Source organism: Phyllobates terribilis, unplaced genomic scaffold (assembly GCF_046119375.1).
Source record: "Phyllobates terribilis strain yellow unplaced genomic scaffold, ASM4611937v1 Scaffold_2__4_contigs__length_985480577, whole genome shotgun sequence".
Lineage (NCBI taxonomy): Eukaryota > Metazoa > Chordata > Amphibia > Anura > Dendrobatidae > Phyllobates > Phyllobates terribilis.
The window spans coordinates 47,096,485-47,117,369 of record NW_027362762.1 but is presented as its reverse complement, the minus strand read 5'-3'; the positions used below and the strand labels follow the sequence as shown (position 1 = coordinate 47,117,369).

The following is a 20,885-nucleotide window of genomic DNA, read 5'->3' as shown; positions in this document are numbered from 1 at the left end:
GCTACATCCCTACAGCGTAGTCTAGGGACAAGCCCAGCTCTGCTACATCCCTACAGCGTAGTCTAGGGACAAGCCCAGCTCTGCTACATCCCTACAGCGTAGTCTAGGGACAAGCCCAGCTCTGCTACATCCCTACAGCGTAGTCTAGGGACAAGCCCAGCTCTGCTACATCCCTACAGCGTAGTCTAGGGACAAGCCCAGCTCTGCTACATCCCTACAGCGTAGTCTAGGGACAAGCCCAGCTCTGCTACATCCCTACAGCGTAGTCTAGGGACAAGCCCAGCTCTGCTACATCCCTACAGCGTAGTCTAGGGACAAGCCCAGCTCTGCTACATCCCTACAGCGTAGTCTAGGGACAAGCCCAGCTCTGCTACATCCCTACAGCGTAGTCTAGGGACAAGCCCAGCTCTGCTACATCCCTACAGCGTAGTCTAGGGACAAGCCCAGCTCTGCTACATCCCTACAGCGTAGTCTAGGGACAAGCCCAGCTCTGCTACATCCCTACAGCGTAGTCTAGGGACAAGCCCAGCTCTGCTACATCCCTACAGCGTAGTCTAGGGACAAGCCCAGCTCTGCTACATCCCTACAGCGTAGTCTAGGGACAAGCCCAGCTCTGCTACATCCCTACAGCGTAGTCTAGGGACAAGCCCAGCTCTGCTACATCCCTACAGCGTAGTCTAGGGACAAGCCCAGCTCTGCTACATCCCTACAGCGTAGTCTAGGGACAAGCCCAGCTCTGCTACATCCCTACAGCGTAGTCTAGGACAAGCCCAGCTCTGCTACATCCCTACAGCGTAGTCTAGGGACAAGCCCAGCTCTGCTACATCCCTACAGCGTAGTCTAGGGACAAGCCCAGCTCTGCTACATCCCTACAGCGTAGTCTAGGGACAAGCCCAGCTCTGCTACATCCCTACAGCGTAGTCTAGGGACAAGCCCAGCTCTGCTACATCCCTACAGCGTAGTCTAGGGACAAGCCCAGCTCTGCTACATCCCTACAGCGTAGTCTAGGGACAAGCCCAGCTCTGCTACATCCCTACAGCGTAGTCTAGGGACAAGCCCAGCTCTGCTACATCCCTACAGCGTAGTCTAGGGACAAGCCCAGCTCTGCTACATCCCTACAGCGTAGTCTAGGGACAAGCCCAGCTCTGCTACATCCCTACAGCGTAGTCTAGGGACAAGCCCAGCTCTGCTACATCCCTACAGCGTAGTCTAGGGACAAGCCCAGCTCTGCTACATCCCTACAGCGTAGTCTAGGGACAAGCCCAGCTCTGCTACATCCCTACAGCGTAGTCTAGGGACAAGCCCAGCTCTGCTACATCCCTACAGCGTAGTCTAGGGACAAGCCCAGCTCTGCTACATCCCTACAGCGTAGTCTAGGGACAAGCCCAGCTCTGCTACATCCCTACAGCGTAGTCTAGGGACAAGCCCAGCTCTGCTACATCCCTACAGCGTAGTCTAGGGACAAGCCCAGCTCTGCTACATCCCTACAGCGTAGTCTAGGGACAAGCCCAGCTCTGCTACATCCCTACAGCGTAGTCTAGGGACAAGCCCAGCTCTGCTACATCCCTACAGCGTAGTCTAGGGACAAGCCCAGCTCTGCTACATCCCTACAGCGTAGTCTAGGACAAGCCCAGCTCTGCTACATCCCTACAGCGTAGTCTAGGGACAAGCCCAGCTCTGCTACATCCCTACAGCGTAGTCTAGGGACAAGCCCAGCTCTGCTACATCCCTACAGCGTAGTCTAGGGACAAGCCCAGCTCTGCTACATCCCTACAGCGTAGTCTAGGGACAAGCCCAGCTCTGCTACATCCCTACAGCGTAGTCTAGGGACAAGCCCAGCTCTGCTACATCCCTACAGCGTAGTCTAGGGACAAGCCCAGCTCTGCTACATCCCTACAGCGTAGTCTAGGGACAAGCCCAGCTCTGCTACATCCCTACAGCGTAGTCTAGGGACAAGCCCAGCTCTGCTACATCCCTACAGCGTAGTCTAGGGACAAGCCCAGCTCTGCTACATCCCTACAGCGTAGTCTAGGGACAAGCCCAGCTCTGCTACATCCCTACAGCGTAGTCTAGGGACAAGCCCAGCTCTGCTACATCCCTACAGCGTAGTCTAGGGACAAGCCCAGCTCTGCTACATCCCTACAGCGTAGTCTAGGGACAAGCCCAGCTCTGCTACATCCCTACAGCGTAGTCTAGGGACAAGCCCAGCTCTGCTACATCCCTACAGCGTAGTCTAGGGACAAGCCCAGCTCTGCTACATCCCTACAGCGTAGTCTAGGGACAAGCCCAGCTCTGCTACATCCCTACAGCGTAGTCTAGGGACAAGCCCAGCTCTGCTACATCCCTACAGCGTAGTCTAGGGACAAGCCCAGCTCTGCTACATCCCTACAGCGTAGTCTAGGACAAGCCCAGCTCTGCTACATCCCTACAGCGTAGTCTAGGGACAAGCCCAGCTCTGCTACATCCCTACAGCGTAGTCTAGGGACAAGCCCAGCTCTGCTACATCCCTACAGCGTAGTCTAGGGACAAGCCCAGCTCTGCTACATCCCTACAGCGTAGTCTAGGGACAAGCCCAGCTCTGCTACATCCCTACAGCGTAGTCTAGGGACAAGCCCAGCTCTGCTACATCCCTACAGCGTAGTCTAGGGACAAGCCCAGCTCTGCTACATCCCTACAGCGTAGTCTAGGGACAAGCCCAGCTCTGCTACATCCCTACAGCGTAGTCTAGGGACAAGCCCAGCTCTGCTACATCCCTACAGCGTAGTCTAGGGACAAGCCCAGCTCTGCTACATCCCTACAGCGTAGTCTAGGGACAAGCCCAGCTCTGCTACATCCCTACAGCGTAGTCTAGGGACAAGCCCAGCTCTGCTACATCCCTACAGCGTAGTCTAGGGACAAGCCCAGCTCTGCTACATCCCTACAGCGTAGTCTAGGGACAAGCCCAGCTCTGCTACATCCCTACAGCGTAGTCTAGGGACAAGCCCAGCTCTGCTACATCCCTACAGCGTAGTCTAGGGACAAGCCCAGCTCTGCTACATCCCTACAGCGTAGTCTAGGGACAAGCCCAGCTCTGCTACATCCCTACAGCGTAGTCTAGGGACAAGCCCAGCTCTGCTACATCCCTACAGCGTAGTCTAGGGACAAGCCCAGCTCTGCTACATCCCTACAGCGTAGTCTAGGGACAAGCCCAGCTCTGCTACATCCCTACAGCGTAGTCTAGGGACAAGCCCAGCTCTGCTACATCCCTACAGCGTAGTCTAGGGACAAGCCCAGCTCTGCTACATCCCTACAGCGTAGTCTAGGGACAAGCCCAGCTCTGCTACATCCCTACAGCGTAGTCTAGGGACAAGCCCAGCTCTGCTACATCCCTACAGCGTAGTCTAGGGACAAGCCCAGCTCTGCTACATCCCTACAGCGTAGTCTAGGGACAAGCCCAGCTCTGCTACATCCCTACAGCGTAGTCTAGGGACAAGCCCAGCTCTGCTACATCCCTACAGCGTAGTCTAGGGACAAGCCCAGCTCTGCTACATCCCTACAGCGTAGTCTAGGGACAAGCCCAGCTCTGCTACATCCCTACAGCGTAGTCTAGGGACAAGCCCAGCTCTGCTACATCCCTACAGCGTAGTCTAGGGACAAGCCCAGCTCTGCTACATCCCTACAGCGTAGTCTAGGGACAAGCCCAGCTCTGCTACATCCCTACAGCGTAGTCTAGGGACAAGCCCAGCTCTGCTACATCCCTACAGCGTAGTCTAGGGACAAGCCCAGCTCTGCTACATCCCTACAGCGTAGTCTAGGGACAAGCCCAGCTCTGCTACATCCCTACAGCGTAGTCTAGGGACAAGCCCAGCTCTGCTACATCCCTACAGCGTAGTCTAGGGACAAGCCCAGCTCTGCTACATCCCTACAGCGTAGTCTAGGGACAAGCCCAGCTCTGCTACATCCCTACAGCGTAGTCTAGGGACAAGCCCAGCTCTGCTACATCCCTACAGCGTAGTCTAGGGACAAGCCCAGCTCTGCTACATCCCTACAGCGTAGTCTAGGGACAAGCCCAGCTCTGCTACATCCCTACAGCGTAGTCTAGGGACAAGCCCAGCTCTGCTACATCCCTACAGCGTAGTCTAGGGACAAGCCCAGCTCTGCTACATCCCTACAGCGTAGTCTAGGGACAAGCCCAGCTCTGCTACATCCCTACAGCGTAGTCTAGGGACAAGCCCAGCTCTGCTACATCCCTACAGCGTAGTCTAGGGACAAGCCCAGCTCTGCTACATCCCTACAGCGTAGTCTAGGGACAAGCCCAGCTCTGCTACATCCCTACAGCGTAGTCTAGGGACAAGCCCAGCTCTGCTACATCCCTACAGCGTAGTCTAGGGACAAGCCCAGCTCTGCTACATCCCTACAGCGTAGTCTAGGGACAAGCCCAGCTCTGCTACATCCCTACAGCGTAGTCTAGGGACAAGCCCAGCTCTGCTACATCCCTACAGCGTAGTCTAGGGACAAGCCCAGCTCTGCTACATCCCTACAGCGTAGTCTAGGGACAAGCCCAGCTCTGCTACATCCCTACAGCGTAGTCTAGGGACAAGCCCAGCTCTGCTACATCCCTACAGCGTAGTCTAGGGACAAGCCCAGCTCTGCTACATCCCTACAGCGTAGTCTAGGGACAAGCCCAGCTCTGCTACATCCCTACAGCGTAGTCTAGGGACAAGCCCAGCTCTGCTACATCCCTACAGCGTAGTCTAGGGACAAGCCCAGCTCTGCTACATCCCTACAGCGTAGTCTAGGGACAAGCCCAGCTCTGCTACATCCCTACAGCGTAGTCTAGGGACAAGCCCAGCTCTGCTACATCCCTACAGCGTAGTCTAGGGACAAGCCCAGCTCTGCTACATCCCTACAGCGTAGTCTAGGGACAAGCCCAGCTCTGCTACATCCCTACAGCGTAGTCTAGGGACAAGCCCAGCTCTGCTACATCCCTACAGCGTAGTCTAGGGACAAGCCCAGCTCTGCTACATCCCTACAGCGTAGTCTAGGGACAAGCCCAGCTCTGCTACATCCCTACAGCGTAGTCTAGGGACAAGCCCAGCTCTGCTACATCCCTACAGCGTAGTCTAGGGACAAGCCCAGCTCTGCTACATCCCTACAGCGTAGTCTAGGGACAAGCCCAGCTCTGCTACATCCCTACAGCGTAGTCTAGGGACAAGCCCAGCTCTGCTACATCCCTACAGCGTAGTCTAGGGACAAGCCCAGCTCTGCTACATCCCTACAGCGTAGTCTAGGGACAAGCCCAGCTCTGCTACATCCCTACAGCGTAGTCTAGGGACAAGCCCAGCTCTGCTACATCCCTACAGCGTAGTCTAGGGACAAGCCCAGCTCTGCTACATCCCTACAGCGTAGTCTAGGGACAAGCCCAGCTCTGCTACATCCCTACAGCGTAGTCTAGGGACAAGCCCAGCTCTGCTACATCCCTACAGCGTAGTCTAGGGACAAGCCCAGCTCTGCTACATCCCTACAGCGTAGTCTAGGGACAAGCCCAGCTCTGCTACATCCCTACAGCGTAGTCTAGGGACAAGCCCAGCTCTGCTACATCCCTACAGCGTAGTCTAGGGACAAGCCCAGCTCTGCTACATCCCTACAGCGTAGTCTAGGGACAAGCCCAGCTCTGCTACATCCCTACAGCGTAGTCTAGGGACAAGCCCAGCTCTGCTACATCCCTACAGCGTAGTCTAGGGACAAGCCCAGCTCTGCTACATCCCTACAGCGTAGTCTAGGGACAAGCCCAGCTCTGCTACATCCCTACAGCGTAGTCTAGGGACAAGCCCAGCTCTGCTACATCCCTACAGCGTAGTCTAGGGACAAGCCCAGCTCTGCTACATCCCTACAGCGTAGTCTAGGGACAAGCCCAGCTCTGCTACATCCCTACAGCGTAGTCTAGGGACAAGCCCAGCTCTGCTACATCCCTACAGCGTAGTCTAGGGACAAGCCCAGCTCTGCTACATCCCTACAGCGTAGTCTAGGGACAAGCCCAGCTCTGCTACATCCCTACAGCGTAGTCTAGGGACAAGCCCAGCTCTGCTACATCCCTACAGCGTAGTCTAGGGACAAGCCCAGCTCTGCTACATCCCTACAGCGTAGTCTAGGGACAAGCCCAGCTCTGCTACATCCCTACAGCGTAGTCTAGGGACAAGCCCAGCTCTGCTACATCCCTACAGCGTAGTCTAGGGACAAGCCCAGCTCTGCTACATCCCTACAGCGTAGTCTAGGGACAAGCCCAGCTCTGCTACATCCCTACAGCGTAGTCTAGGGACAAGCCCAGCTCTGCTACATCCCTACAGCGTAGTCTAGGGACAAGCCCAGCTCTGCTACATCCCTACAGCGTAGTCTAGGGACAAGCCCAGCTCTGCTACATCCCTACAGCGTAGTCTAGGGACAAGCCCAGCTCTGCTACATCCCTACAGCGTAGTCTAGGGACAAGCCCAGCTCTGCTACATCCCTACAGCGTAGTCTAGGGACAAGCCCAGCTCTGCTACATCCCTACAGCGTAGTCTAGGGACAAGCCCAGCTCTGCTACATCCCTACAGCGTAGTCTAGGGACAAGCCCAGCTCTGCTACATCCCTACAGCGTAGTCTAGGGACAAGCCCAGCTCTGCTACATCCCTACAGCGTAGTCTAGGGACAAGCCCAGCTCTGCTACATCCCTACAGCGTAGTCTAGGGACAAGCCCAGCTCTGCTACATCCCTACAGCGTAGTCTAGGGACAAGCCCAGCTCTGCTACATCCCTACAGCGTAGTCTAGGGACAAGCCCAGCTCTGCTACATCCCTACAGCGTAGTCTAGGGACAAGCCCAGCTCTGCTACATCCCTACAGCGTAGTCTAGGGACAAGCCCAGCTCTGCTACATCCCTACAGCGTAGTCTAGGGACAAGCCCAGCTCTGCTACATCCCTACAGCGTAGTCTAGGGACAAGCCCAGCTCTGCTACATCCCTACAGCGTAGTCTAGGGACAAGCCCAGCTCTGCTACATCCCTACAGCGTAGTCTAGGGACAAGCCCAGCTCTGCTACATCCCTACAGCGTAGTCTAGGGACAAGCCCAGCTCTGCTACATCCCTACAGCGTAGTCTAGGGACAAGCCCAGCTCTGCTACATCCCTACAGCGTAGTCTAGGGACAAGCCCAGCTCTGCTACATCCCTACAGCGTAGTCTAGGGACAAGCCCAGCTCTGCTACATCCCTACAGCGTAGTCTAGGGACAAGCCCAGCTCTGCTACATCCCTACAGCGTAGTCTAGGGACAAGCCCAGCTCTGCTACATCCCTACAGCGTAGTCTAGGGACAAGCCCAGCTCTGCTACATCCCTACAGCGTAGTCTAGGGACAAGCCCAGCTCTGCTACATCCCTACAGCGTAGTCTAGGGACAAGCCCAGCTCTGCTACATCCCTACAGCGTAGTCTAGGGACAAGCCCAGCTCTGCTACATCCCTACAGCGTAGTCTAGGGACAAGCCCAGCTCTGCTACATCCCTACAGCGTAGTCTAGGGACAAGCCCAGCTCTGCTACATCCCTACAGCGTAGTCTAGGGACAAGCCCAGCTCTGCTACATCCCTACAGCGTAGTCTAGGGACAAGCCCAGCTCTGCTACATCCCTACAGCGTAGTCTAGGGACAAGCCCAGCTCTGCTACATCCCTACAGCGTAGTCTAGGGACAAGCCCAGCTCTGCTACATCCCTACAGCGTAGTCTAGGGACAAGCCCAGCTCTGCTACATCCCTACAGCGTAGTCTAGGGACAAGCCCAGCTCTGCTACATCCCTACAGCGTAGTCTAGGGACAAGCCCAGCTCTGCTACATCCCTACAGCGTAGTCTAGGGACAAGCCCAGCTCTGCTACATCCCTACAGCGTAGTCTAGGGACAAGCCCAGCTCTGCTACATCCCTACAGCGTAGTCTAGGGACAAGCCCAGCTCTGCTACATCCCTACAGCGTAGTCTAGGGACAAGCCCAGCTCTGCTACATCCCTACAGCGTAGTCTAGGGACAAGCCCAGCTCTGCTACATCCCTACAGCGTAGTCTAGGGACAAGCCCAGCTCTGCTACATCCCTACAGCGTAGTCTAGGGACAAGCCCAGCTCTGCTACATCCCTACAGCGTAGTCTAGGGACAAGCCCAGCTCTGCTACATCCCTACAGCGTAGTCTAGGGACAAGCCCAGCTCTGCTACATCCCTACAGCGTAGTCTAGGGACAAGCCCAGCTCTGCTACATCCCTACAGCGTAGTCTAGGGACAAGCCCAGCTCTGCTACATCCCTACAGCGTAGTCTAGGGACAAGCCCAGCTCTGCTACATCCCTACAGCGTAGTCTAGGGACAAGCCCAGCTCTGCTACATCCCTACAGCGTAGTCTAGGGACAAGCCCAGCTCTGCTACATCCCTACAGCGTAGTCTAGGGACAAGCCCAGCTCTGCTACATCCCTACAGCGTAGTCTAGGGACAAGCCCAGCTCTGCTACATCCCTACAGCGTAGTCTAGGGACAAGCCCAGCTCTGCTACATCCCTACAGCGTAGTCTAGGGACAAGCCCAGCTCTGCTACATCCCTACAGCGTAGTCTAGGGACAAGCCCAGCTCTGCTACATCCCTACAGCGTAGTCTAGGGACAAGCCCAGCTCTGCTACATCCCTACAGCGTAGTCTAGGGACAAGCCCAGCTCTGCTACATCCCTACAGCGTAGTCTAGGGACAAGCCCAGCTCTGCTACATCCCTACAGCGTAGTCTAGGGACAAGCCCAGCTCTGCTACATCCCTACAGCGTAGTCTAGGGACAAGCCCAGCTCTGCTACATCCCTACAGCGTAGTCTAGTGACAAGCCCAGCTCTGCTACATCCCTACAGCGTAGTCTAGTGACAAGCCCAGCTCTGCTACATCCCTACAGCGTAGTCTAGTGACAAGCCCAGCTCTGCTACATCCCTACAGCGTAGTCTAGTGACAAGCCCAGCTCTGCTACATCCCTACAGCGTAGTCTAGTGACAAGCCCAGCTCTGCTACATCCCTACAGAGAGGTCTCTCGACCTGCCCAGCTCTGCTACATCCCTACAGAGAGGTGTTCTAACCTTATAAGCTTTGCTACATTGCTGGTCAGTACTACTCAGGACCTGCTGAAACCTGCTACATTGCTGGGCTCTGCTAAATCACCACAGCAAGTCTCTTGACCTACTCAAGCTTGCTACATTGCTGGTCAGTAGTGATGAGTGAGTATGTTCTGTTAACCCTTTCGCCGAGTATGCTCGGGCCGAGCACTGAGTATTTACAGCTGCTCGGTGATATGGTTGAATCGCTCCCGTGTGCATGATTTGCAACTGTTTGACAGTTTTATTACATGTGAGGAATGTGTAAGAAAGACATTCCTCACATGTAATAAAGCTGTCAAACAGTCGCAAATCACTACTGGTCAGTGCTACTCAGAGCTCTCTGACATTCTGCCCTGCCACATCACCGGCTCCTCTCTGCTGTTCATTCTGCGTCATCAGTAAGCTTCTGAGCTCCCCCTAGTGGTGGCTGCAGGGAACCAAATCTTATCACGCAACTATAATTAAGTAGGCGAGACATCAACACCTAGAAATATGCATTTCTGAATGTTTCAGCACAGAATGATGGTGCGGTCGGGGTGTCATGGTGGAAATTCACATTTGGGAGCAGAGTTAGATTAATGAAACAGTAGATGTGCGTCTTACTTTGCGCCATGGTGGACATGACAAGGGATGGCGTTGAAGACACCACGGTGGTGACGGCGATGCTTCCTGTGGACGCCGATGTGGAGGTGCCACCGCTGCTGCTGGTGGTGAGAGCTGAGTAATGGGCCGCGGTGGCCACCACCGCCGGCTTCTGCGTGGTGGAGGTGATGACGGAGGTGGGGACCAGCTTGGTGACAGCTGCGTAGTTATGAGACTTGGATAAAATGTTCGGGACAAACGTGGAGCTCGGGGAGGTTGTAACAATGATCACCTGTCATGGAGGGAAAGCAGAACGCCGTCAGAAAAGCTACGAAGCGCCAACACCTCTGCTCGCGTCGGCGCCAACACCTCTGCTCGCGTCGGCGCCAACACCTCTGCTCGCGTCGTTTTGAATGAAGTCATTCATTTTGCCAAAATTTAAAAAAAAAAAATAATAATAATATTATTATTATTATTTTTTTTTTTTTATCTTTTACTCTACTTTTAAATTTTGATTCCCAGTTATTATTTATTATTATTATTAATAAATAATAACTGGGAATCAAAATTTAAAAGTAGAGTAAAAGATATAAAAAAAAAAAAAATCATTTGGGTTTTGTTTTTACCCTGTTCACTAAAAACAACTGGGAACCTTTGTTCTACAGCCTAGAAAAGTTGTGATCATAAACTAAAAACTTTTTTTGCTTTAAAAATAAATTCAATAAAAAAATAAATTAAAAAAAAGTAAATACATGCAATAAATAAAAATAAATAATTCAATAAGAATGTAAATAAAACTAGTAAATGTAATAAATGATTTAAATAAAATCCAATAAATGTAACAGTAAATAAATTCAATAGAAAAAATAATTGTAACGATTAAAATAAAATTCAATAAATAAAAAATATTAAATAAAAATTGTAATACAAATAAATAATGAAAATATTCAATAAATGTAATAAAAGAAAAATTGAAAAGCTTGCAAAAAAAAATTGGTTTCAGTCGAAGAATTGATGGAGGTTTTTTTTTTTTGTTTGTTTGTTTTTTACTAACAGCACACAGAACAGGAATGACAATTCCTAGAATATTTGAAAACTGCTAAACTTTGCCAAATAAAATTCACAGAACTGCCAGATGGTTCCCTCTCCGGGCATCAGGCTGTGGGCCCCCCTGCACCCATCAGGCTGTGGGCCCCCCTGCACCCATCAGGCTGTGGGCCCCCCTGCACCCATCAGGCTGTGGGCCCCCCTGCACCCATCAGGCTGTGGGCCGACATACATCTAACGTGAACGCCCGGCTTGACTACAGCTCTCAAAGTTCACAGCTCATTGCTGCCCTCTCCTGGTCTGATGTGGTAATACATACAATTCCATTTTTAGGATAATAAGGGGAAGAGATTCATCAAGAATCTTTCTTTTTGCGTATCTTTGTATTGTCCTTTAAGCCAGAAAAAAAAAAGTGTCTGGTTCAATCAGGACCCTAAGAAATGGAGCGGAAGCAGCGCCTAGTGTGTCAGGCACAAGACATTTAGGGGAGAGGACCAATGCGGTGTGGACACTCACCTTCTGCGTGGACGTGTTCGTGGTCTGGGTGGCAGGTTTGGAGAATGTGATTTTCACCGGTGACATGTGCGGAGGTAAGGAGTTGGCAATGCTCTGCATGATACTCATTTTCGGGCTGCCGGTGACCGGCACGGCGATGGTTTTCGAGACCGGCGTTGCGGGTTTGGTAACATCTTTTAGGACCACCGGCGAGGAGCTGCTCGAGTTGGTTCTCCGTCGTTTCCGCGGCTTCTCATCATCATCCGAACAGTTGACGCCTGTTGAGAGATTCAGGGAGGACGTAATGCAACGGTGTAAGCGATTATAGCTGCTTGAGCAGTGGGGGTCCAAGTGCTGGGACCCTCAAAAATACCGGAATGCGGATTTTACAAAACAGCGCCACTCTTGTCCATAGGCCATGCCTGGTACTGCAGCAATGCAATGTGGAGACAGGAGCGGCGGGTTTTCCTCATAAAGGTTACAGAACTAAAATGAAGTTGAGGTCTCTCACTCTTTACGTAGACGGTGCTGCCGCTGGGCAGGACGACCACATTGGATGCGGGACTAGCGGGTCGGGGCGACTTGACGGTGGCGACGCTCCCGCTGGGGACCGGCGTGGAGGTCGGAGTGGACGTGGTACTTGTGTAGGAATAGCAGACGACCACTAGAGGAGAAAATAAGAACAAGGGATGAGAAGAGGGGAGCGACAGGTTCTCCCGCTGCGGTATACAGGGAGATCACAGTTAGAAAGGGAGGACCCTCAAACCCACCTTCCTTGTTCCCAGTCTCGGCGGGGTCGGGCAGCGAGGAGTTGTGTTGTCCCGCGGAGTTGGCGATGGCGTTGGCGGCAGCCGTGAACGCCGTCTGCGGCACCAGGCGAGGCATCAGCGGGATTAACCTCCGGCCTTCGATCGACCACTCGGAAGAACTGTTCGGGCCGGACATACTGGAGAAAGAATAATAAGAGATGGAAGCGATTAAAATACATTTATACAGCAAAAACCTCTCCGGAAGACCACCCCGAAGGACGACGCTTACAAATGGTGATCGTCCCTAAGAAATGTCTCAGTATATGTGTTATTATCACACTGTAGCCTAATATGAGTGAAAAGCGGAGTTCTCCAGAGCTGCATTCAGAATTCTGCGAGCTTCAGAGCTGCCGGTGCACATCTGTTAGGGATGTGTATGTCTGTTGACCGGTAAAGACCAGGCAGAATAATGAATGCTGCTCTGGAGTATTCTCTTGGAAAAGAATCATTTTTATTGCCTGGAAAAAAAAAAAAAAAAAACATTTTTAGCTTGCGTTATACTCCAGAGCTGCATTCATAATTCTGTTACTGACTCAAAATAAATCAGGGCCTATTTCTATAAAATAGATGAAGATTTTACAGAAATTCTTCATTCTGACCGGTATAGAGCAGGGAGGTGTACTCACTTGTGAGCGATGGTAGTGAGGCGCTCATCGTTCACCGCTCTGCGGACCTCCGCCCGATGCCGCTCCGTGGAAATGCTGCAGATAAATAATAAGACTGTTTATTTAATGGTCAATGAAAACGATATTTAAAGTCACGGTAACCCTTTTAACCCCTTAATGACCGGAGCATTTTCTGTTTTTTACGCTTTCCTATTTTTGCTCCCCTTCTTTCCAGAGCCAGAACTTTTTTTATTTTTTGGTCAATATGGCCTTGTGACGGCTTATTTTTTGCGGGACGAGTTGTACTTTTAAACGCCATCACTGGTTTTACCATATCGTGTACTGGAAAACGGGAAAAAAAATTCCAAGTGCAATGAAATTGCAAAAAAAAAAAAAAATAATATGCAATTCTACAGTTATTTTTAGTTATTTTTTTTACCACGTTCACTGAATGCTAAAACTGACCTGCCATCATTATTTTCCAGGTCATTACGAGTTCGTAGACACCAAACATGTATAGGTTCTTTTTTAATTTAAGTGGTGAAAAAAAAATCCAAAGTTTGCTTAAAAAAATAAATAAAAAAAAAAGTTGCCATTTTCTGAGACCTGTAGCGTCTCCATTTTTCGGGATCTGCGGCCGGGTGAGGGCTTATTTTTTGCGCGCCGAGCTGAAGTTTTTATTGATACCATTTTGGGATAAATCCGATGTTTTGATCGCCCGTTATTGCATTTTATTGCAATGTTGTGGCGACCAAAAAACATAATTCTGGCATTTGGAATTTTTTTTATCGTTACGCCATTTTCCGATTGGATTAATTCTTTTTTTATATTGATAGATCGGGCGATTCTGAATGCAGCGGTACCAAATATGTGTATGTGGTTTTTTTTATTATTTTATTTTGAATGGGGCGAAAGGCGGGTGATTTAAACTTTTATATTTTTAAATTTTTTTTAATATTTTTCAAATAATTTTTTTTTTTTTTTTTTTTACACTTTTTTCTTGCTTTTATAGTCTACATAGGAGACTAGAAGCAGCACTTGTCTGATCGCCTCTGCTACATAGAGGCGACGAGCAGATCACCAGATCACCTCTATGTAGTAGAAATGCTCCTGTGCTATGAGTGCTGACCACTAGGTGGCGCTCAGAGCAATCTTTACATGACAACCACTGGGGTCTGCTGCAGACCCCGGGTACTCATACCAACCCGTGATCACGTGACGGGGTCACCGATAGGCGGGGCCCAGGATGCGCTTCCCGGAGATTGACAGCAGCATTTAACTGGTTAACAGCCGTGGGTGGATCGTGATTCCACCCGTGGCTGCTGCGGGCACATGTCAGCTGTAATAATCAGCTGACATGTGCCCGCTTCAGTGCGGGTTCAGCGCCGGAGCCCCCGCTGAACCAGCCTTTCCGACCTGGTGCGTACTATTACTGACCACGTCGGAAAGGGGTTAAGATTTATTCTCTTTTTGTAAAAATCATATCATGACGTGTTGTCTCCACCGGGGGGCAGCACTTTACATGGATGGAAACATGGGTCCATTCTTCCATATGGAGAAAAATGACTAAAGGCAACGAGAGGAGAAATCACTCACCTCAAAACCTTAGAAAGTTCTCCGAGAAGGTCCTTCTTCTCCTTACTGAGGTCGCCCTGTGCACGGAGGGCACTGATCACACCCGCATAGGCCTCCAGCTCTGACAGCAAAGGAAGAAAAACAAAAACCATCAACAAATAATGATCCTGGTGGAGCGGAGCCCCCCCGATACCAGCGCGTCCTGTAATAGGAACCACCAGGGTAACAAGTCCGTCCATGACATTTCTTCCCCCATCACCTGTGAGTGATATTACTGAGAAGTGGAAGGAACCGCAACAACTCAGCCACGAAGTGGAGACCCCGTAACGTTACAGAGCGGGGGGCCGAGTGCTGAGGAGCAGAAAGTCACCACCGCTCTGCTGACCCCATAACTGCAGAGTCCAGACCTCCTCTGGTATCAGCACAAACACTGCTCCCCCGCCGGGAACTTCATGGCCGAGCAGCTGCCTGCAGTCGTACATCACCAAGCACAATGCCGAGCGTCGGATGGAGTGGTGTAAAGCCGCCACCTCTGGACTCTGGAGGAGACGTGTTCTGTGCAGTGATGATCGCACGTCTCTACCTGCGTCTGATGGAGGAGTCTGGGTTTGGTGATTTCAGGAGGACGTTACCCCCTAACTGCATTGCGCGCTGTACAGATGGTGGAGGGGGATAATGCTATGGGCTGTTATCAGGGGGCGGCCGCGGACCCTCAGCTCCAGTGAAGGGAAATCTTCATCTTCTGCACAAGACATTGTGGACAATTGTAGCTTCAGCTTTGAGGGAACAGTTTGGGGTTCGCCCTTATCTGTCCCCCATGACTGCGCCCAGTGCACAAGCTCCATACAGACATGGAGGGGGGAACGTGAGCGGCCGCACAGAGCCCGGACCTCAGCCCCATCCTATAATGGAGGTTGTGAGCCCAGACCCCCCCCCCAACATCAGGGTCTGACCCCACAAATGCTCAGAAGTTCCCACAGACGCCTCCAAAATCTTATAGAAATCCTTCCGGAAGAGCGGAGCCGTTATATCTGCAGAGGGGCGACTCCATATTAATGTCTATGGATGTAGGACGGAGGTCAGAGAAGCTCCAGGAGGAGGATGTGGGGGGGGGGGGGCACATACTTTTCTCCCTATAGTGTACAGATAGAGAGCTATTCCATGTCCCTATACACTCAATTCATGAAAATTATCAGACACAAAAGCAAATTCCAGCATCTATAAAAAAAAATAAATAAATAGGGGTGACGTTTTAAATTGATTGCAACCCAAAGTGGCTGATAACAGCGAGCAGCAGCCTGCGCAGCAGGCAGGAGGAATCACCAGTGATACAATGTATCAGTCCTGGCTGTCGCTGTGAGGCGGCAGACGCGCGCCCTCTGCCGGAGCAGCGCCCGCACTGCAGATGAAATGTTTACAATCACACAGGCTAAACGCTGACGTCAGAAGGGGGCGTGTCCCATACAATTCACACACAAAAGCAAGTCGCGCATGCGCAGTCTCAAATAAAGAGAAATAACGGAATAACGGAGTGAAAACGTACCGAGTTTCCGGAGGATCCTTTTACATTCATCTCGGCTGAAGTCCAGGAGAGTGGGCCACACCACTGGCATCCTGTCCTCCTGCAGTCACACAGCCCTAACGGGGAGAACACTGGAAGGCATCACTCCCTGCAGCGCCTCACAAGCAGTGAGGGCCTCCGCTTAATCCTATCACTGTGGACTTTCCCCCTGCAATATAATAAAAGGCACACGAAGCGCTGCAGCCAGCACAGATCCGGTGGGTTTGACTGCGGCTCCCGCTGTCAAGATGGCGCGCCGGTGACATTGCGCATGCGCGGAGAACGCCGGGAATTGTAGTCTTCGTACCTGATTGGCTGAGTTCAATGATGACGTAAACGTATCATAAACAAAGGAGGAGTCGGCGCCGGACAAGCTTCCTACGGTGGCCGGAAGGGGACAAACAAAAAAACCAGAACAGCGACCCCTGACGGGTTTTGACAGCCCTGGAGGACTGAACAGTAAAAAATGTATAGAAACAAAGAGCAATGACCTTAAAGGGGAAAAAGAGTAAAAAAAAAAAAAAATATATAAACAGATAAAAGAGAAAATGTCCCTCCAGCCCAAACCGCAGCACCAACCAACGCAGGGGGACGGGGAGGCAAAGAGTCGCCTTTAACCCTTTCATGACCCGGCCAGTTTCCGTTTCCATTTTTTCGTTTCCGTTTTTTCCTCCCCTCCTTCCCAGAGACATAACTCTTATTTTTCCATCAATATATCTGTATGAGGGATTGTTTTATTGCCGGACAAGTTGTACTTTTGGATGATAATTTTCATTTTACCACATAGTGCAATGGAAAATGGGGGAAGAAAATAATCCCAAGTGCGGTGATATTGTGAAAAAAATGCAATTCTGACATTGTTTTTTGGGAATTGTTTTTACGGTGTACATTTTGTGGTAAAAATGACCTTGCAATATGATTCTCCTCATCAATACGATTACGGCGACACCCAACATGTCCTGTTTCTTTATTACTTTAGTGGTGAAAAAAAATCAGAAGTTTGGAATAAAAAAAACGTTTTGGGGTTTGTGTCACCATCTTCCTAGATCCGTAATATATATATATATTTTTTGGGGTTGATGGAGCTGTGTGACGGCTTTTTGTTTGCGGGGTCAGACAACGATTTTATTGATGCCATTTTGGGATAGATGTGACATTTTTTGTGGAATTACAGCAACCAAAAAAAAACGTAATTTGGCGTCCTTGAATTCTTAATTTACGTAGTTTACCGATCAGGTTAATTATTTTTATATTTTAAAAGATCAGACTTTTCTGAACGCGGCGATACCACGTATGTGTATTTTTTACATTTTTTCAATATCTTTATTTTTTTATATTTTGTTTTTATTTTTTTCAGATTTTTTTAAAACTTTTTCTTTTACTTTTCACTGTTTTTGATAGTCCCCTCAGGGGACTTGAAGCTGTGATCGTCCGATCGCTTGTGCTATACACAGCGATGCCTCAGCATTGATGCCTATAGTAGAAATCACGGTTTCCCTTGAAGTCTGGCCACAGGCAGAGTATTAAAGGTGCTCCGTAATGAAAGGCACGGGGGTCATCAGCTGACCCCCATCAGTCATTGCAAATGATCAGCGCCCCACGATCACATCATGGGTGCACCAAATTCCAAATACGATGAAATGGTAAAAAAAAAAACATTCAATTCCGCCAATTGTTTTTTGGGTTTCGTTTTTACGGCATTCATTGTGCGGGGAAAAAAAAGTCCTGGTGACCTGATTCTCCAGGTCAGTGCAATTTTATATATATATATATTTATATAGGTTTGTTTCTCCATTTTCTGAGACCGACCACTTATTATTTTTCTATGGTGGGAGTCGGGTCAACATTGTCATTGCTTGTAATTGCTTTTTTATTGGATTTTCTATTGGGAAATGCTGTAACCAAGAAAAGTCAATTCTCAAATTCCTATGATTTTTTTTTGGGGGGGGGGCATTTACCTTATGTGTTAACTCGTTTTATATTTTCATAGATGGGACTTTTCCGAATGCGACGATACCGAATAGGCTTATTATTTTAAGTGTTTTTAATTTATTGTTGAATGAGTTTATTTGAATATTTGTTTTGATGTTTTGTTGTTCATTTGCTTGTATTATATATTATAATACTTGGGTGTTGCAGTATACAGTGACATTCACTATTCTCCTATGAACTTCATGTGAGTACCAAGATGGCGGGGTACAGTTCTGGTATAAATAATTAAATTTTGGAATAAAGTCATGGTCGGGTACCAGAAACCGAACTTCCATGGGTCATCCTTACACGTGTCAGGGTTTGTCAGGTGTAATAGACAGTCGCTCTGGATCTGGTTGTAGAAGGTCACTGTGCTTGGCATTGCATACACCTTCTTAATCCTTCTTCCTTAAAGACCCAGCGGCCACCTCCCTCCTGCTGCTGATTGACATACCCTTGCATGGGAGTTAAAAATCGTCAGTTTGCTCCAGGCAATCGCCAGTGATACTTCTATGTACCTTTGTGTATGCTTGGAGCACTAGCTGTTGGCTGGCTTCTTCTCGGGTGCCCTTGGAGGACAGTTGGTGTTACTCTTCTGATGTCTGCTCAAGCTAAGTTAATACCCTTTGTTTGTCTACCTTGTTGTCTTTAGTTTGTAGAGGGGCCTGACCAGTGCTCACCCTCCCCCTGCCAATCTAGGGTCAAGATCTAGGGACATCCAGGGCTTAGGGTCCTGCTTGGCGATAGGTGTGGAACCTATATAGGGCCGGTACGGTAGGCAGGTTGTTATTAAATCTGCCTAGGGTCTCCACTCCCCCTTTCCCTAGTGTTTGGGCTTTCTCCCTCTCTTCCCTTCGTGTTGCACTTAGTCTTTCCCACATCTTGTGTGACAATACGTAAGATGAAGAGAGTGCACCAGGCAGGAGTTACAAAGGGTCAGAGACACAGAAGATAGGTACCGTCCATACTAGCAATATAGTTCTGTGGAGGGGAAAGAAGACGCGGAACCACGGGTTGAGTAAAGGACTCTTGCTAATGGGACTGTAGTATTAAGCTAGGCTGTGGTGAAGTGTCCAACTACTTCCCCTTGAGAAAGCTTAAATGCGAAACGCGCGTCGGGGCAGTGTGGTGGGCTCATTTTATCCTTCCTCATCATGGGTAAGCAACACTCTCTTTAATAACTTTACTCTTTTTCATCTACTGTTCATGGCTTCCATTATTGTTGTACCCCAAGCGTGGGCACCTGCAGTCATCACACAGCTGGTCAGAGTGCAGAGTCGTGCGTGCAAGGGAACCATGAAACGAGAATGATGAAGCTCTAACGCTGCTTCTTGTGACTTTGATGTGTAGCAATACCAGCCCCATTACGGACCCTACCCCTATATGTACAGGAGCTTTGCTTACATACACGGGAGTGAGGCGAACAAGTGCTCTTGCTTATACCGATGCTCCAGCTGCACCTCCAGGCTGGTCGCACCCCGCAGCCATTATGCCCCATTTCCATCAATATTTCCCATTTTTACATATTTAGAAAAAGAAAGTCCACTCACCCACCATCAGATGTCAAAAAACGTACAGATCCAGCAGAGCCGCAGTAGGTAATCCAGAAGAGAGAAAAGAATCCAGCGTAACAGACTTCTGAAATACGATGTTTTATTAGAAAAATATTTTAAAAGATATTTCCAAGAGACATGTAATTGCCACGCTAGGAGAATGCCCAGAAACAGACGCGTTTCGGAATGTTGTGACCACAGTTTACAGCCGTCAAACAAATTATAACTAAGTATCTCCCGCTTTTATCACAGGATGAGAAGCTTGGTAAAATATTTTTTCAGGTCGTATAAGGTTTTTATCCAAGAGGGCACCTACTTTGGGAAGAATGTTATCCCCCAGCTTATATCTAAAGAGTCCCCCAAAAACCAGCACGTGGCTAAATATTATAGGTTGTTTTTTAATGTGGTCACAACGTTTGTATATGTTGTACATACCTAAATAGTGGGCGTACGTTCACATAAACGTCTACTAATAAGACTTATCAAATAACGAGCTACATTAATTGTAACACTTCCCATGTTATATACCTTATGACCTGCAATATGTCGGATGCACGTCTAATCCTTTGAAGGTTAGGATTAGGAGGCATTTATCCGACACTCCTAATAAAACGGTTACCAAGTGTTCAGCGCTTACCCGGCATTTGTCTTCTGTGCATAATGGAGATGTCTCGCCCTGTGCGGTTATTGGCATTGAACGTGTCAAGAGACCCAACAGGGGTGGAGACCGGCATACAAGGCTTCAGAACCGGGTGTCTTGGTGGATTCACGAGTTGAACACCAGATCCCTGTCACGGTCTCCACACTTTCCTTGTCTCTAGGTTACTATTGTGTGGAGGCTGTCAATCTGTTTTGGGTTTGCTGGGTTGTTTCTGCAATCATCTGTGTTCACTTCCCTTGATTAGTCTTCTACTTAAGCATGCTAGCTCCATCACCCAGTGTCAATTGTACACTTGCTGTTGCCTGTGTAGGACTGATCTCTCTGTGCTCTGTGCCTGACCCAGTCTGACTATTTTCCCTTACCTGGATTTTGACCATTTGCTTGTTATCTACTCTTTTGTCTGCTCCCTTTGTACTGCGCCATCTTCCTGGACTTGACTTTGGATTGTTTGACCTCCCTATATTTATCTAGTAAGTAGCTCTAATATTATATTTCTTTCAGTAATATTAGTCTCTTCTCTCCTCTTCTGAGACTGTTATTTCTGTAGTGACTCGCGTCACATTACAATTGACCGTTCATATTTTTTTTTATTTATTTTTTTTTTATTTTTCCCACCTATGAATCCGTTACGTACTTTGTGTGATCAGGTGGGGAATCTGACTCAGTTAGTTCAGGATCTGGCCTTGGAACAACACAAACTGGCGTCCTCACAGGCTCAGTTACAAGACCAGATTTCTGGTACGTTTACAGTCCCTCAGAATCTTTCCTCTCCGACCACTGTCATGACTTCTGAACCATCTGACGTATCTTTGAGCCCCCCTGAACCGGCTATAGCACTCCCTGACAAATTTTCGGGGGAGAAAGATCAGTTCAGAACTTTCAAAGAAAGTTGTAAATTATTGTTTACCTTGCGTCCTCGGT

The 20,885-nt window shown here is 49.5% G+C and overlaps 1 protein-coding gene across 1 annotated transcript in view; it reads right to left on the bottom strand.

Annotated features, from left to right (window-relative positions):
- EMSY (EMSY transcriptional repressor, BRCA2 interacting) overlaps positions 1 to 16,071 on the bottom strand; it is a 55,794-nt gene extending 39,723 nt beyond the window's left edge. Inside the window, exons 1-7 of the mRNA XM_073661535.1 lie at positions 15,762 to 16,071; positions 14,240 to 14,339; positions 12,665 to 12,739; positions 12,000 to 12,175; positions 11,741 to 11,893; positions 11,251 to 11,507; positions 9,709 to 9,979 (exon numbers count right to left, since the gene is read on the bottom strand). Of these exons, the coding sequence (XP_073517636.1) occupies positions 9,709 to 9,979; positions 11,251 to 11,507; positions 11,741 to 11,893; positions 12,000 to 12,175; positions 12,665 to 12,739; positions 14,240 to 14,339; positions 15,762 to 15,831 (1,102 nt within the window). The 5' untranslated portion in view covers positions 15,832 to 16,071. The remainder of the gene's footprint in view (positions 1 to 9,708; positions 9,980 to 11,250; positions 11,508 to 11,740; positions 11,894 to 11,999; positions 12,176 to 12,664; positions 12,740 to 14,239; positions 14,340 to 15,761) is intronic.
- Positions 16,072 to 20,885: the final 4,814 nt, after the last annotated feature.